We start from the raw sequence: 15,899 nt of genomic DNA on the forward strand, positions 1-15,899 counted from the left end.
TTGGATTTGTTCCTAGTTATGCCGCTAAAGGAATGAGGTGAGAAGTGAAGAATGTGAGCCGCAGGTGTGAGAAAATATTAGACATAGTCAGCCAGCCTGCTGCTGGTTCCTTTTTTGTTAATGGAAATAACATCGGCCTATTTCCATTCTCCAAAGTGAGTGAGTAGCGATGGGGAAAAGCATGTTTTCCTAATCACATGGGATCAGCGGTGGAAACTCAACCATGTGAGGACAGCTCTACTCAGCCTGCGGTGAGGAGCAGAAGCCACAGACTCACTCATTTTGCCTTTCAAGCTCAAGAGAGGCAGCCTGCTCAGGGAAGCGAAGCAAAGAACTACAAGGGGAAGCAAAGAACTACACAGGATCAGGAGGAACGGTTAGCACAAAGGTGGTATGTCCTTCGCCAGATTCTGTAACAAATGCCTTCAAAGTGGAAAGAAGGACAGGAGCTTTCATTCATTCAATGATGATGAATGTTTGGAGATCCAGGACAGACAAAAGGAAGGGCTTCTTCACATAGTGATGACTACTAACTTGGACAGTGGGTTGGCTACATTCACGGACTGCAAGGTTCCCAATGCCTCCAGGTCTATATAATAGCTCCGGCATCAAAAGCGGTGTGACTCTGAATACCAGTCTTTCTTGTGGTCTTCCTTCCCATAGATATCTGGCCAGCCATTGTGAGAACAGAAGGCCAGACCAGACAGGTCCTTGCTATGATCCAGTGGGAGTCTTCTTAGGTTCTCATGAAGTCAAAATAAGGCAGTACCTACATAATCTGCTTAATAATAATAATAATAATAATAATAATAATAATAATGTATTATTTATACCCCGCCCATCTGGCTGGGTTTCCCTAGCCACTCTAGGTGGCTTCCAACTGAATATTAAAAACAATGCAGCATCAGACATTAAAAACTTCCCTAAACAGGGCCACCTTCAGTTGTCTTTTAAAAGTAAAATAGTTGTTTATTGCCTTGACATCTGCTGGGAGGGCGTTCCACAGGGCGGGTGCCACTACCGAGAAGGCCCTCTGTCTGGTTCCCTGTAACTTGGCTTCTCGCAGCAAGGGAACCGCCAGAAGGCCCTCAGCGCTGGACCTCAGTGTCCGTGCAGAACGATGGGGGTGGAGACACTCTTTCAGGTATACAGGACCAAGTCCGTTTAGGGCTTTAAAGGTCAGCACCAACTATGAATTGTGCTCAGAAACGTTCTGGGAGCTAGTGTGGCGTAAGTGGTTAGGGTGCTGGACTAGGGCAGGCTTCCTCAGACTTGGCCCTCCAGATGTTTTGAGACTACAGTTCCCATCATCCCTGACCACTGGTCCTGCTAGCTAGGGATCATGAGAGTTGTAGGCCAAAAACATCTGGAGGGCCGAGTTTGAGGAAGCCTGGACTAGGGCCTGGGAGAGCAAGGTTCGAATCCCCACTCAGCCATGAAGCTCACTTGGAGTCAGTCGCCTTCTCTTAGCCTAATCTACCTCACAGGGTTGTTTGTGGAGATGAAATGGGGAGGAGGAGAACAGGGCTGTCCTAAGCATATGTGGCGCTGAGGTGGAAAGATCCGCCCAGCACCTCCCACCTCAGTTGCCCAGTCCCAGGTGTGCAGGAGGGCGCCCGCTGGCTCGGTCACCCCCAAACTTGCGGTGCAGAGCTGCCCGCAGCAGAAGAGCCCACCAGACTCAACTCTCAGGCCCTGGACTCTCGGCCTGGCACCCCTGAGAGCCTGGCGCCCGGGTGCCCCGCACCCCTCATGCCTATGGGTAAGACGGCCCTGGAGGAGAACCTTGGAAGATAAAGGTGGTATATTTTTTAAAAATGAATAAATAAATAAATAAATAAATAAATAAATAAATAAATAGCACAGGGATGGGGAATCTGAGGCCCTCTAGACCTTGTTGGACTCCAACTCCCCTCATCCCTAACCATTGTCCATGCTGGCTGGGACTGATGGGAATTGGAGTCTATCTCGGAAGGGCTACAGCTTCCCCACCTCTGGTGTAACAGCACGTTGCCAAAAGAGTTCGAAGAGACATATTTGGTGGATTACATTCACTAATCAGCATTTTCACTTAGTAATAGGCAAATAGACATCTCAAGCCCCCTCCAAGGATTTTTCTTTTCTTTTCCCATCTATATGTTTTGTTTTTTGAATCAGGGGATCATAGAGATCACTTATGTCAACTACATCCATTTAGTCACTGCTGAGGCGGGAGGATCTGTCACTGTATCCTTGTTCCTCTCCTGTCTGTCCTAGACACAACAGACTGTGTGGCAATTGTTGACAAAGCTAGACTCCCTGCATGCACAGAGTGCCACGCTGCTGCTATTTCATCCTCCTCAGGAAGTAAGAAACTACTTCTTTTTCTTCTTCTTTCTTTTCACGGCCAGTTTCACTTCTGCTTTAAAATTAGCCAAAACTGAATAGGCAAAAAGGAGCTGAAAGAGACAGAAAAAGAGAAGCAACGAAGAGCAGGAGAAAGTTGTTATGATCTGGTTTTATCTTCTGATTTTATCCTGTTAACTTTCATGAAACCTACGGGTATAGGGCGGTATATAAATTAAATTAAATTAAATTAAATTAAATTAAATATTAAATTAAATTAAATTAAATTAAATTATTAAATTAAATTAAATTAAAAAATTATCATATGGTTTGTTTATATAAAGCCCCCCCCCCCAAAAAAAATCAGACTACACAGCAGCAGCAGGTGTCAAGGTGGGTTTGACCTCCTGGCTGCTAACCAGGAGGGGAATAGGTGATTTGGTCGTGAGACCTGCCTAGTCTTTAGAAACATTAGAGGACCCCATCTGGGCTTCCTGCTAGTGCATTTGCACTGCTCCCAGTAAGCAGCTGCAACTCACCTGCCAGAAGGCCAGGTAAGCACCTCCTCCCCACCACCAAAGGATGGTAAAAAAGTACTGTACAATAAATGTGACCAGCCAAAATTACATAAAGCAGCGCAATCAGCAAACACCCACAATGACATTCTTGCTCTCACAACACAGAGGCTGCTTTGTAGCATTCAATCTCTCGTTGGGAAGCCACATTTACTCACATCAGTACCCCCATCCCCAATCTCTCACCTAGGAGCCTGCTAGCCCATCCAAAGATAACTGCCCTCAAAAACCCCAACGGGGGGCATGTACAGTGGTGCCTTGCAAGACGAAAAGAATCCGTTCTGCAAGTCTCTTCGTCTTGCGGTTTTTTCGTCTTGCGAAGCAAGCCCATTAGCGGCTTAGCAGATTAGCGCTATTAGCGGCTTAGCGGGCTCAGCGGATCAGCTGATAAGCGGCTTAGCGGCTTAGCGGATCAGCTGTTAAGCAGCTTAGCGGATCAGCTGATAAGCGGCTTAGCGGCTTAGCGGCTCAGCTGTTAAGCAGCTTAGCGGATCAGCTGGTAAGCGGCTTAGCGGCTTAGCGGATCAGCTGATAAGCGGCTTAGCGATCAGCTGTTAAGCGGCTTAGCGGATCAGCTGTTAAGCGGCTTAGCGGATCAGCTGATAAGCGGCTTAGCGATCAGCTGTTAAGCGGCTTAGCGGATCAGCTGATAAGCGGCTTAGCGGCTTGGGGAAAAGGGGGGGGGGAGGAAAAAACCCCTGCAGGAACTCGCAAGACATTTTCGTCTTGCGAAGCAAGCTCATAGGAAATTCGTTTTGCAAAGCACCTCCAAAACGGAAAACCCTTTCGTCTAGCAGGTTTTCCGTCTTGCAAGGCATTCGTCTTGCGGGGCACCACTGTAGTTGGTGGTGTGTTAGCCAGGGCATCTGGGTATCACCAGTGCTAATATGCCTAAGAACCTCACCAAAATGCTGGAGAGGATGCACCTCCACAGACACATACCTCCACATGTGGTGGTAATGCCCCAAAATCCAACTCTTCTGGACAGCAATCATATAAGAAACATGCAAAATACTGCTTCTTCTAATTAGCTAAATTAACAGTGAAAATTAGACAACAGGGCGATGAAACATTTCAAAAAGAATGGAAAAAAATTATGTTGTATATAGGAAAGATAAGGTGAAATAATGAAACCAGTAGAACTGAAATAAACCTCATAATGTGAAATACAAAGAAATGTACTGGATAATAAAAATAAGAAGAAGCAAAATGTATAACATGACTAATGTAACTAATAGTAGTTGCAAATGAATATAGATAGACAACAAGAATTGTGTAAATAGAAGGATTTGTGTACAAATACTCTATGGACAAATATGGAAGAAGAACAATAATATGCAAAATGGATAAAAACAATGTGAAAATGTCAGATGCGATACAAAAAAAGCCAGAAGGAAGGAAGGAGGGAAGTCAGCTCTCAAGAGCAAGTATAAATGTAAAATGTAATACAATATGTGTATGTGGAGTATGTAACTGAAAAACCAATAAAGATGATTTTTTAAAAAAGAAAGAAATATGCAAAATAACGAAACAAGTATAAACCCCAAAGGAGCAACCTCCTCTGTTTGGCATCACCCCCAACAGGACTGCACATTGGCAAGGTGAGGAGGGAGTTTCATGATCAATGTGATGCTACAGCATCATGCTCAGCTACAGTTAGGTTCATAGCACTCTTCTAAGCTGTTGCAGCGACAGCTGGACAGGAAATACAGCTGGGGCTCAACCGCGCACCCCCAATCCCCAATGATAACTCAGCATTGAAACAGCCCATGCACGGCTGCACTGGATTGGTCTACTTTAGGGTTATCAGACGTCCCCGGTTCCCAAGGACAGTCCCTGCCTGTGATGGCCTGGGATTCAGATTTGGATGCTGAAGCTGAGGAATCCCAGCCTGCACAGGATTCCTCGCCTCCAGAACCAGCTGAGCCGGGGCTGGGGCATGAGCCTGAAGGGTCTTCACCTGTTCTGGGTCCTCAGGTGCAGGCATCAGCTGAGTCTGCTCTGGCTCCTGAGGTGATGGAGGACCCATTGCCTGCAGGTGCTCCACTCTCAGCCCCGTCAGAGGAAGCTGAGGTTGCCTCTGGGTCCAGTAACCCTCCAGCCTCTCCTGAGCTGCAGAGGCTCAGGGCAGAGAGGCAGAGGGAACTAAGTTCCCGCAGGAGGAAGGAGTGCTTACCTCCAGGCCAGGAGAGGCGAGTCACCTGAGGATCGGGGCTGCCTCATGCCTCGGGGCAGATAAAAGCCAGCCAGCCCCAGTCCCAAGTTGCGGGAGCAACATTGCTGATTGCCAGTTCCTGCCTGATGCCTGTCCTGCTTTCCTGCCTGAGCTCCTGACCTGCCCTGGTTCCCTGCTTGCAAGCCTGTTCCTGACTTCACCCGACTCCCTGCCCTACACCCAGCTACAGCTTCTATGGACTGCCTTCTTGTGCACCTTTGACCACGGACTGGACTAGGACCTCGCCTCTCGGTTAAACCATGGGACCAGCACACCGGATTTGCAAATCTGTCCCCAGGAAACGTGGCAGCTGCAGCCTCAGCAGCCCAGAGCCAGCCTGGTAGCGCAGTTGGCTCTGGCTGGCTTCAGGAGCTGCTTGCTGCTGTGGCGCCTGCCATTTTTCCTCTCCGGAAGTCCCCATATGATGTGTCTTGTGTGCAAGTGAGCAGCAAGCACTGTGAGGGGAGAGACTCCATCAGGCAAGGCCTCCTTCCACCTGCCTTGCCCCCCCCCCTCTAGTCTCTGCTTCTCAATTTGTATTGTATTATTTTATGTACTGTGGCTCGCTGTTGTTTTATTGATTACAGTTTAGAAATTATTTATTGTAGCTGTTGAGTGGATTTCTGTTTAACTTTTTTGTTATTATTATTGTTTAATACTATTCTAATGATTGTTGATTTTTTTTAATGTAGGTTGCCTATTTTAAAGTTATGTTTTGTTATCACATTTTTGTATCGCATCAGATTGTTATAAGATGTACATTTCTTGTTTCTTCCGCTTGTAAACTGCCTTGAGTATTGTAAGATAGAAAGACAGTATACAAATTAAAAATGATGATGATGAAGATGACTGCCACTTCCGGCATTACAGATCTCCTGCCCCCTTCCCCCTTTGTTTTGACTGATGGGGGAGGCTTGGGCGTCGCGGGCGTTGCCCAGTTTTTTAAAAACTCTTCACATTTATGTTTCACAGGGTGTGAAAGAAGGGCTTTGCACCTTTATACAACATGCATGTGTGCTTGGGCCCAGGGTCTTTCGCCTCACCATCCCCACTACTCACTCCCTGTTGCTACTCAGCTTCAAAAAAATAATAATAGTGTCCCCGGATTCATTGGAAAAAAATCTGGTAACCATAGTCTACTTAGAATTTATTATAAGAAGAGCAATTACCGTATTTTTCGCACCATAGGACGCACCGGACTATAGGACGCACCTTGTTTTAGAGGGGGGAGAACAAGGGGGGAAAATTCTTCCGCTCTCTGCCCAGTGCCCCTTCAGTGAAGCGGCAGGAGGCGCTGCGCAGAGAGTGGGAGAATTTTCCCCCTCTTGTTTTCCCGCTCTAAAACAAGGTGCGTTTAAGGTGCGTTCAGGCGGCTACCTTGGAAGCCTGGAGAGCGAGAGGGGTCGGTGCGCACCGACCCCTCTCGCTCTCCAGGCTTCAGGTTCCTTTCAACCTGCTCTTTGGGGCTGGCGGGGGGAAGCCCACCACCAGCCCCAAAGAGCAGGTCAGGGAGCAGCGGAAAGGCGCAGCAGAGAGGCTGCTGCCATAGGCACGCGTCACCTCTCCAGCCAGGAGAGGGTCGCGGGGGGCTGCTTTAGCCCCACGCGCGCTCTCCTGGCTGGAGAGGTGACGCGCGCCTATGGAGGCTCCTGCCATAGGCGCGCGTCACCTCTCCAGCCGGGAGAGGGTCGCAGGGCTATGGCGTCTTCGCTCCATAGGACGCACACACATTTCCCCTTCATTTTTGAAGGGGGAAAAGTGCGTCCTATAGAGCGAAAAATACGGTACTCTACACACCCCTTGCTTTCCTAGGAAGATGCTTCCGCCCACTGGTCCATGTAGCTCAGCACATTACCCTGCCCAGCAGCGGTTCTCTCGGTGTTTAGGTCTTCCTCTTCCCTCCTTCAAGATGCAACTGGCTAAACAAAGGACCCTGCACATTGCAAACCATGCCCTCTGGCACTGAGCAATGTGCTCCTTCCTTCCTTCCTCCCTTCCATGCTAGAGGCTGACCAGGACTTGACCTTCCCCTATGCTTATCAAGCATCTACATACAGATAAACGGGGAGCATGCTTAATCCAACAGTTGAAAGCGTGGGAGAAAAAAGGTACAGTGTGATCCGCTCTAAGGAACATTCCTGCACATCCTTGTCAGTTACCCTACCTGCTTTCCCTCATCACCACCCAACTATAAAGACTTATCCATCGTATTTGTTTTTCTCCAACTGCATGTTGGACTGCTGACCTTACAGGGAACCAGATGTGAGCAATAAGTAGGAGGAGACAGACACACACACACACAGAGAGAGAGAGAGTTTGGAGCAGTGATGGGGAACTTGTGGTCCTCCAGATGTTGCTGGGCTCCAGTTCGCATCATCCTTGGCCAATGATGGCTGGGGCTGATGGGAGTGGGAGATGCACAACATCTGGAGAAACACAGGTTCCCTGATCCTGTGTCTGAGCCTTCCTTGCAAAGGGACTCCCCGCACACCTTCAGAGGCTAACAAATCGCTGGGGATTAAGGCAGAGCAATAAGTCTGTGGATGTTTAACCAAGAGGCGTCACAGATGTTGATAGTCAAAGGGGAGTGACGTGGGAAAAGCTCTTTTTTTACAGAAAGACATTCCTGCTGGTATAATCTTAATATTTACAACCAGATGAAGGTTTCATTTTTGAAATAATAAATTTTCAGAGTAGTTTTTACAGTTATAATAAAAATTACTGATTTGGTTATATTATTAGAAATACATAGGCAGATAATTATGAAATTATTGTGAGGTTTAATAAGTTAACTGTTTATATTTGGACAACTTTTCTGGTGTACTTTATTCGAAGGAGAAAAATAAACATTTCCTTAATAACAATTTATTTAACTAAAACAATAACATTATAGCATATGTATCCATGTTTGTTAACTGATGTGGTTAAACATTTTTTAAAACAAAAATAAAAACAACCTTAGACTGATTTTCAGCACACAGGAAAAACTTAAAACAAATCCTTATTTCCTGATGGCCTTTGGACTATAATGTAACATAAATAGAAAACTATCTTTAGAAAGATATTTTCCTCCAAAAGCATTTTATTTTAAAAATCCAATTTAAATTTTAAAAAAATCGATTTAAATTAAAAAAATCGATTTAAATTAAAAAATCTGATTTAAATAAAAAATATGATTTTTTTATTTTTTAAAATAATTCTTGATTTTTATCCACCTGCCCTCAGCTGACTTCTGCACTCACAAAATATTCCTCTTCTCCTCCAGCATCATTTGCAAAAATCATGATGCATAACATAATTCCAACCCCCCCCCCCCCAAATGCTTCTTGATTGCGACTCATCAAGAGCCCAACTTCAGAAAGAACATGGAAACTTATCCAGCTATGACTATTTTTTTGGAAGCCTGTGATTCAGTGAGGTGCCATCTATGGAAACGGCTTCGTCAGACACTGGGTTACAGGAGGGGTGGGGGTGAAATCTGATTCAGTTCACATTTAAATGGGAACCTATCTAAATGGCCTGCGGACCTCCAGATGTCAGGGAACTTGCATCAGCCCCAGCCAACAAGGTGGTCAGTGGTCAGGGATGATGGGAGCTGCAGCCTGGAGGGCCACAGAAGAAGAAGAAGAAGAAGAAGAAGAAGAAGAAGAAGAAGAAGAAGAAGAAGAATTTGGATTTGATATCCTGCTTTATCACTACCCTAAGGAGTCTCAAAAAAGGGACGTGGGTGGCGCTGTGAGTTAAACCACAGAGCCTAGGGCTTGCTGATCAGAAGGTCAGCAGTTCAAATCCCCGCGACGGAGTGAGCTCCCATTGCTCAGTCCCAGCTCCTGCCAACCTAACAGTTCGAAAGCACGTCAAAGTGCTCCGGCGGGAAGATAAGCAGTGTTTCCGTGTGCTGCTCTGGTTCGCCAGAAGCGGCTTAGTCATGCTGGCCACATAACCCGGAAGCTGTACGCCAGCTCCCTCGGCCAGTAAAGCAAGATGAGCACCGCAACCCCAGAGTCGTCCGAGACTGGACCTAACGGTCAGTGGTCCATTTACCCGTTACCTTTAAGGGGTCTCAAAGTGGCTAACATTCTCCTTTCCCTTCCTCCCCCACAACAAACACTCTGTGAGGTGAGTGGGGTTGAGAGACTTCAGAGAAGTGTGACTGGCCCAAGGTCACCCAGCAGCTGCATGTGGAGGACTATCGCAGGGAGAGTTAATCTCCCCTCCTCTAGCAGCAAATCTCCAAATCCAATGCCCCCTCTTCAAAGTCCTGGAGGTTGCTTTTAAAGAATAGAGAAGCCACTGGAGATCTAATGATGGACCGACCCCAACATCACATCTAGTTTAGGCACAATGTTCTTAGGAGCTTGAGTGAACAGGTCTGCTGTCAGCAGGTGCCTTTTAAAGTCATCCCTGGATGACAGGTTGCACCTACCAAGCCACCAACCCTCTCCTGTACAAAACGAAACCTCTTGTGTACCCAGCTGCTAAAAGGAAGGAGGCCTGTCCTCTATTGTGCCTGCTTCCTTATAGGTAGTGGCATAATTAGGCTCATAATTAGGCAGATGAGTGGGCCCTTAAGCCACCAAGCTAACTGCGTCACACTCAAGGCTTCCCTCCCTCTAAATAGGGCAGTAGGTTAATGGGAAGATGCAAAGCAGGTCAGGTCTCCAAGGAGCCACAGCCCAGGATAATTGAGAAGGTCTGGACTAGGAAAAGCAAAGCTGGCCATACATGATAAACTGCAGAGAAATAGAGCCAGGCTAGTCGGTCATCAAAGCTACTGGTCCATTTCATTCCTCCACATTAAAGTAAGTTCTTTATTTCTCATGTACAATTGGAGGAATCCTCTGGTGGTGAACCCAACTCTGAGCAACCATTGCCTAGCCGTGACAGAAACCAAAGCACACAGAAGCACCATTTACCTTCCCGCCGGAACGGTACCTATTTATCTACTTGCACTGGCTTGCTTTCGAACTGCTAGGTTGGCAGGAGCTGGGACAAAGCAACGGGAGCTCGCCCCATTGCGGGGATTCGAACCGCTGATCTTCCGATCAGCAAGCCCAAGAGGCTCAGAGGTTTAGACCACAGCACCACCCGCGATTTCTCTGCTGCCAGAACCATGGAGTGTGAAGCACCCAAGATTTGGAATAGCTTTACTTTTGCAAAAGCAGCAAAGAATAATTTACTTAAGGGAGTCTTTCCCTCTTAACTTGATTGTTTCTACCAATGACTTCTTTTTTTTTTTTAAAAAAAGAATCATTTAGTGTTGGTGGAGGAAGAGCAACGAGAGCTCACTCCGTCGGGGGGGGGGGGATTTGAACCGCCGACCTTCCGATCAACAAGCCCAAGAGGCTCAGTGCTTTAGACCACAGTGCCACCTGCGTCCCCTCACTAGCCAGGATGAATCTGCTCTGCCTCCGCAGTCAGAGAGAGGCAGGAATGCTTCTGAATGCCAGTTGTTGGGAGTCACAAGATGGGAAAGGGCTCTTGTGCCTGAATCCTGCAGGCATCTGGTTGGCCAGTGTGATGAAGAATGCCAGATTAGATGGGTCACTAGCCTGACCCAACAAGCTCCTCTTATATTCTTGACTAACTTGAAGACTGCTGGAATCAACCACAAGTGCAGTTCAGGGCATGGGCAGCTGCTTTTACATTGCTGAACAAGAGAGGAAAGAGGGCACTAATTTCCATAAAACCTGCACATGCTAATGTATACATATAGATGCAAATTTAAAGGTAAAGGGAACCCTGACCGTTAGGTCCTGTTGCAGACAACTCTGGGGTTGCGGAGCTCATCTCGCTTTATTGGCCAAGGGAGCCGGTGTACAGCTTCCGGGTCATGTGGCCAGCATGACTAAGCCGCTTCTGGCGAACCAGAGCAGCACACGGAAACGCTGTTTACCTTCCCGCCAGAATGGTACCTATTTATCTACTTGCACTTTGAAGTGCTTTCGAACTGCTAGGTTGGCAGGCACTGGGACCGAACAACGGGAGCGCACCCCGCCACGGGGATTCGAACCGCTGACCTTCTGGTCGGCAAGCCCTAGGCTCTGTGGTTTAGACCACAGTGCCACCCATGTCCCTTTTAGATGCAAATTTAGAGAGGAATAATCTGAATTGAAAAGCAGGGGAGGCTGGGATTAGGTGATCCATGTTTCTGCTCAGTCTGGTGTCCAGCTGCTGATTGTAGATGGGCAATTTAAAGAGCCCGTCCTCCTTGCGATGTGTTATCTTTAAACCAGATGAGGACCTGATGAAAAATTCAAATAGAGGACTTCCCTCTAACAGCCCTTCAGATAAAGGTAAAGGACTATCCTCTGTAAGGTAAGGCACAGGGCCACCCCAACTGGGGGCTAGCATTCGAACGCAACACAACTTGCTTTCTTGCAGATTAGCATGCAGAAAACCCCCACATAAAAACCGTGTCTGGTATGGAATGGACGGAGTCGGGTGTGTTTCACCTGCAGAGATTCGTTCACAAATGCAAGTTACTGCTTTGACCCTGCAAGCATCAAGAAATGAATATCCACGTAGAAATTAGAAGAAAGTTACGTACTTAACAAAAACAACAACCCCAAAAGGATGCAAAATGCCTTGGCTAGTCCCAAAGTGTTCTGCTTGTGTATATTCATTGGAAGCTTATTCTATTCATTTTGTAAAACGGCGCTGCAGTGAGATGACCTGATTACTGAACAATGGCATACAGAAACATGTGGGGGTGGGACTATTCAGTGTTGCAAACACACGACTGAAAACTGAATCATGTGGGTCACACAGTGTAGCAATTGGACCTCAAACGATCGAAGTGTAATTTCTGTTAGGAAATGTCTGCAACTGCTTCCCAAGAAAGGCAGTATAACCCCTGCGGCTTGGAGTAATTAAACTGAGATTTAGATAGTCTCTTGCAGGTGATGTGATATCCTCTTAAGATTAAGTGAAGCCAGGTAAACACAAGAGCCTCTTCCAGTCCCATACAATCAGCCTGAACTTATTTTCCTTTCAACACCTGCGTGAGCGAGATAAAATGTAGCTGACTCAAGCACAGCAGGCAAAGTTTACTTTGCATCAGCTCCTTCAGTTCTGGGCCCAACTTAAAGTGATGATGGTTCAAAGCTCTAAACCAGGAACAGAGAACCTGTGGCTCTCCAGATGTGGCTAGACTAATAATAATAATAATAATAATAAATTTTATTTATATCCCGCCCTCCCCAGCAGAAGCCGGGCTCAGGGCGGCTAACAACAATAAAACAGTACAAAAGTACAGCATAAACAACATTCTAAAATCATTCATTATAAAATTAATTAATTCAAGCCACTGGCAACCATTGGGCCAGAGCTCCGCGAAGATTGCTGAGGGAGGGAGTCAGGCTGTGCCCTGGCCAAAGGCCTGGTGGAACAGCTCTGTCTTGCAGGCCCTGCGGAAAGATGTCAAGTCCTGCAGGGCCCTGGTCTCTTGTGACAGAGTGTTCCACCAGATCGGAGCCACAGCCGAAAAAGCCCTGGCTCTAGTTGAGGCCAGCCTAACTTCTCTGTGACCTGGGACCTTCAAGATGTTTTTATTTGAAGACTGTAAGTTTCTCTGTGGGGCATACCAGGAGAGGCGATCCCGTAGGTACGAGGGTCCTAGGCCGTATAGGGCTTTAAAGGTTAAAACCAGCACCTTAAACCTGATCCTGTACTCCACCGGGAGCCAGTGCAGCTGGTATAGCACCGGGTGAATGTGATCTCGCAGCGAAGACCTCGTAAGGAGTCTCGCTGCAGCATTCTGCACCCGCTGGAGTTTCTGGGTCAGTCTCAAGGGCAGCCCCACATAGAGCGAGTTACAATAATCCATTAGCTTCCATTAGCCCCTGTCAGCATTACCAATGGTTGGTGATGAAAGTGAGTTGTAGTCCAACAACATCAGGACAACCACAGGTCCCCCAACCCTGCCTTAAAATACTTGAAGGACTATTTGTATAAACCTGCCTGAATCTTAGGCTTAGCCTCTGAGGCCCTGTTTGTTGGTTTGACATGAAGCATTATAATGGCTGCCACAGAAGACAGGGCCTTTTTCGTGATTGCCCCATGCCCATGGAACTCCCTACTTAAGATTTTTTTAAAAAACAAAAAAAAAACCCCAAAAGGCTTTAAATTGATTTTTATGTTGGTATTTTTCTGTTCCCAATTTTTTTCTGTTTGCTTTTACACTTGTAGTATTTGAGTCTACTGATGTTGTTTATAAAATTGCTTTGAGGATTGTTAGGTTGGTTGTTGTGTTTTTTATTGTTATGTTTTTATTACTTAGATTGTTTTTAGCATGCTGGGAGCTACCGTGAGAGGGGCAGCCTCAAAAAGCCATCTATAAATACGGAAAATAAATTACGAAAAAGTGAAAATGCAAGCCCTGGGTACTCCGTATAAACTAGAAATGAGAGGCTTTTGACAAAGTACTTCTGAAACCAGCAAGAAACTGATAGAACACGGACCAATCTGCAAAATGATAACTTTGAATCGTAAATGGATGGAGTAACAGCAGCACACCGCTCAGTTTTAAGGTGGATGTGAGTTGAGAGAATAATAATTTAGGATTGTGGATCTAAATGCTTCCAAAATTAACTCTGTCACAACTCTGGGCTGGTTCCAATACTACGTTTTGCATCTACTTTAGAAAAATCCCTGTGGAGAAACATATCTGGAAAAATGTTGCAGAGGAATGGAAACCCCATTTGGATTGCAAATGGAAAACCCTCAAGCAGAAGTCTTCCAGATTTTAGTATCTTCATAGCATATCTTTCCTACAAAAGCCAGTCTAACATGTTGGGGTACCTGGGATTTGCTAGACTACAACTCCCATCCCCGCATAGCCAGTGGTCAGGGATGATGGGAGTTATAGTCCAACAACATCTGGGGGGCCCCACAGGTTTCCTATCTCTCTGCCCACAAATCATTTATATTTATTTATACCCCAGGGAGCTCAAGGCAGCATACAGGGTGTTCCTTCTTCCAACAACCTTGTGAGGCAGGTGAGCCGTAGTGGCTGTAACTCATCCACTTTAGCAGCCCACTTTACAGAACAAATAAATGTGCCACCAAGTGCACTGCAATCTTGCTTTCAGCACTGTGGCACCAGTTCTCCAAAATTCTCTTTCTAGAAAGAATGCAAGCCCCAACATTATGTTTTGGGCTGTTGGTTGAAAACGCTTCTTTCCCCTCAAGCCGCTCCAAGTTATTACTCCATTTTATTCCTGCAGTTTTTAATTCCTGCCAGTTTGATGTTCTTAACATAATGTTCTTAACATTATCTTCTATTTTCTTACACTGCATTCTCTCTCTCTCTCTACACACACACTTATTTATTGCAGAGCTGTTCAAATTCTGGAACGAACAAAATAGAGTAAAAACAGACAGGTAAACCTTATCACCAGCATCTGCCTGTGCATTGCCACTCTGTGAGGGGTAAACAGCAGCACCCAGAATTCTTTTGAGGGAAAAGAGAGGCTTGTGTGTCTGCAAATGAACCCAGCCAGGCCCCATCTCGCTCGCTATTGTCTGCACCGCCTGTCCTTTCCAAACGCTACCTGGAGATGCTGGCGCTGAACCCTGAAGTATTTTTGCATGCAGGGCACGTGCTGCGCGCCGCTGAGCTGCAGCCAGCCAGAAGCCTCTCTGCGGCATTTCTCTACACACAGCTGGGCTTTGTTTCTCTGAGTCAGCGTGCTCTTTTTCCCACCAGTTAGAGATAAACTACCACCGCCACACACACACACACACACACACACACACACACACACACACACACAAAAGGGAAAAGAAAGAGAGCAAAAACCAAACCCTCGAATCTGGAGGAGGATGCAGCAAACACTCTTTCCCCCCCCTTCTCCAGGCCGGCTCGATTCCAAGCCTAAACCCAGATCCCCTAACCCATGGGGGTGGGGTTGTCACCCCAGCTGCAAAATAAAGCCCCCTCTCTCTCCACCCTCCGTCGGTGAGCCAATCGAAGGAGGCGAGAGAGGATCAGGGAAAGCGCCCTCGCCGGAGCAGACAGGGGACCTCGCCAAGCCAAGCCTAGGCGCGCCGCGTCGCGTCGCCGGCCCCGAGGGCGCCCCAAGCAGCAGTCAGCCCGGCCCGGCGAGGCGAGGCCCGGATCGCCCTTTCTTACCAGCTGTCCCTGGAGAAGGAGCGCAGGAAGCGGATCCCGGGCGCGGGGATGGCTCTCATGGCGAGCGGTCTCGGCGAGGGCGCACAGCGCGGCGAGGGAGGCGAAGCAGGACCCGGGCGAGGAGCGCGCAGTCGTCTCTCTCCGGGCGAGATGGATCAGGCCGGGCGTCTGCTTCGGGCCGGCGGCGGAGATGGTGGCGGAAGCTGGCGCTGCTCCGGGCCCGGCGCCCGCTGGCATTTAAATGCCCCGCTGGAGCCCGGGCATCGGGCACATGATGCCCGTGATTCAGGCAGCCTCCCCGCCCCGGCGCGGGCAGGGCTAAGCGGGAGAAGGAAGAGGCCGCCCCGGCAGCCCCTCCCCTGGCTCCGGCCGGCCCGGAATCACATGCTGCGCGCCCGAGCGCAGAGCCAAGGCGGGGAGGCGGCAACTGCGCCCCCGGGAATGGCTGTCAGGTTTTCACGCTGCTGAGATGCTTTTGAGCACCACCAGCCGCCTTGCCTCGGAAAAGGGAAAGCCTTTTTTGGTGTTGTCCTCATCGTCAGAAATCGACGCTGGCAACTTTTATTCCTTGCTTCATTTGCTAAGCAATCTAATTTTGCCTGCAGCGCAACACGCTTGTTCTCGTTTTGTCTGCTTAGGAATTTGTTCG

At 47.7% G+C, this 15,899-nt stretch overlaps 1 protein-coding gene across 5 annotated transcripts in view; it reads right to left on the reverse strand.

Annotated features, from left to right (window-relative positions):
- The window catches only part of SLC37A2 (solute carrier family 37 member 2), a 61,027-nt gene extending 45,362 nt beyond the window's left edge, over window positions 1-15,665 (reverse strand). Inside the window, exon 1 of one of the 5 annotated variants that reach the window (XR_013390801.1) lies at window positions 15,251-15,658. Coding sequence is in view for 4 of the 5 variants with exons in the window: in XM_077919232.1 (XP_077775358.1) it covers window positions 15,251-15,309 (59 nt within the window). In the remaining variant the exon portion in view is untranslated. Of the gene's footprint in view, window positions 1-15,250 lie in introns of all 5 variants that reach the window. The other 4 variants (XM_077919232.1, XM_077919231.1, XM_077919233.1 and 1 more) reach the window with 4 other exon arrangements.
- Between the last annotated feature and the right edge of the window lie 234 nt (window positions 15,666-15,899).

The sequence above is a fragment of the Podarcis muralis genome, chromosome 15 (genome assembly GCF_964188315.1).
Source record: "Podarcis muralis chromosome 15, rPodMur119.hap1.1, whole genome shotgun sequence".
Lineage (NCBI taxonomy): Eukaryota > Metazoa > Chordata > Lepidosauria > Squamata > Lacertidae > Podarcis > Podarcis muralis.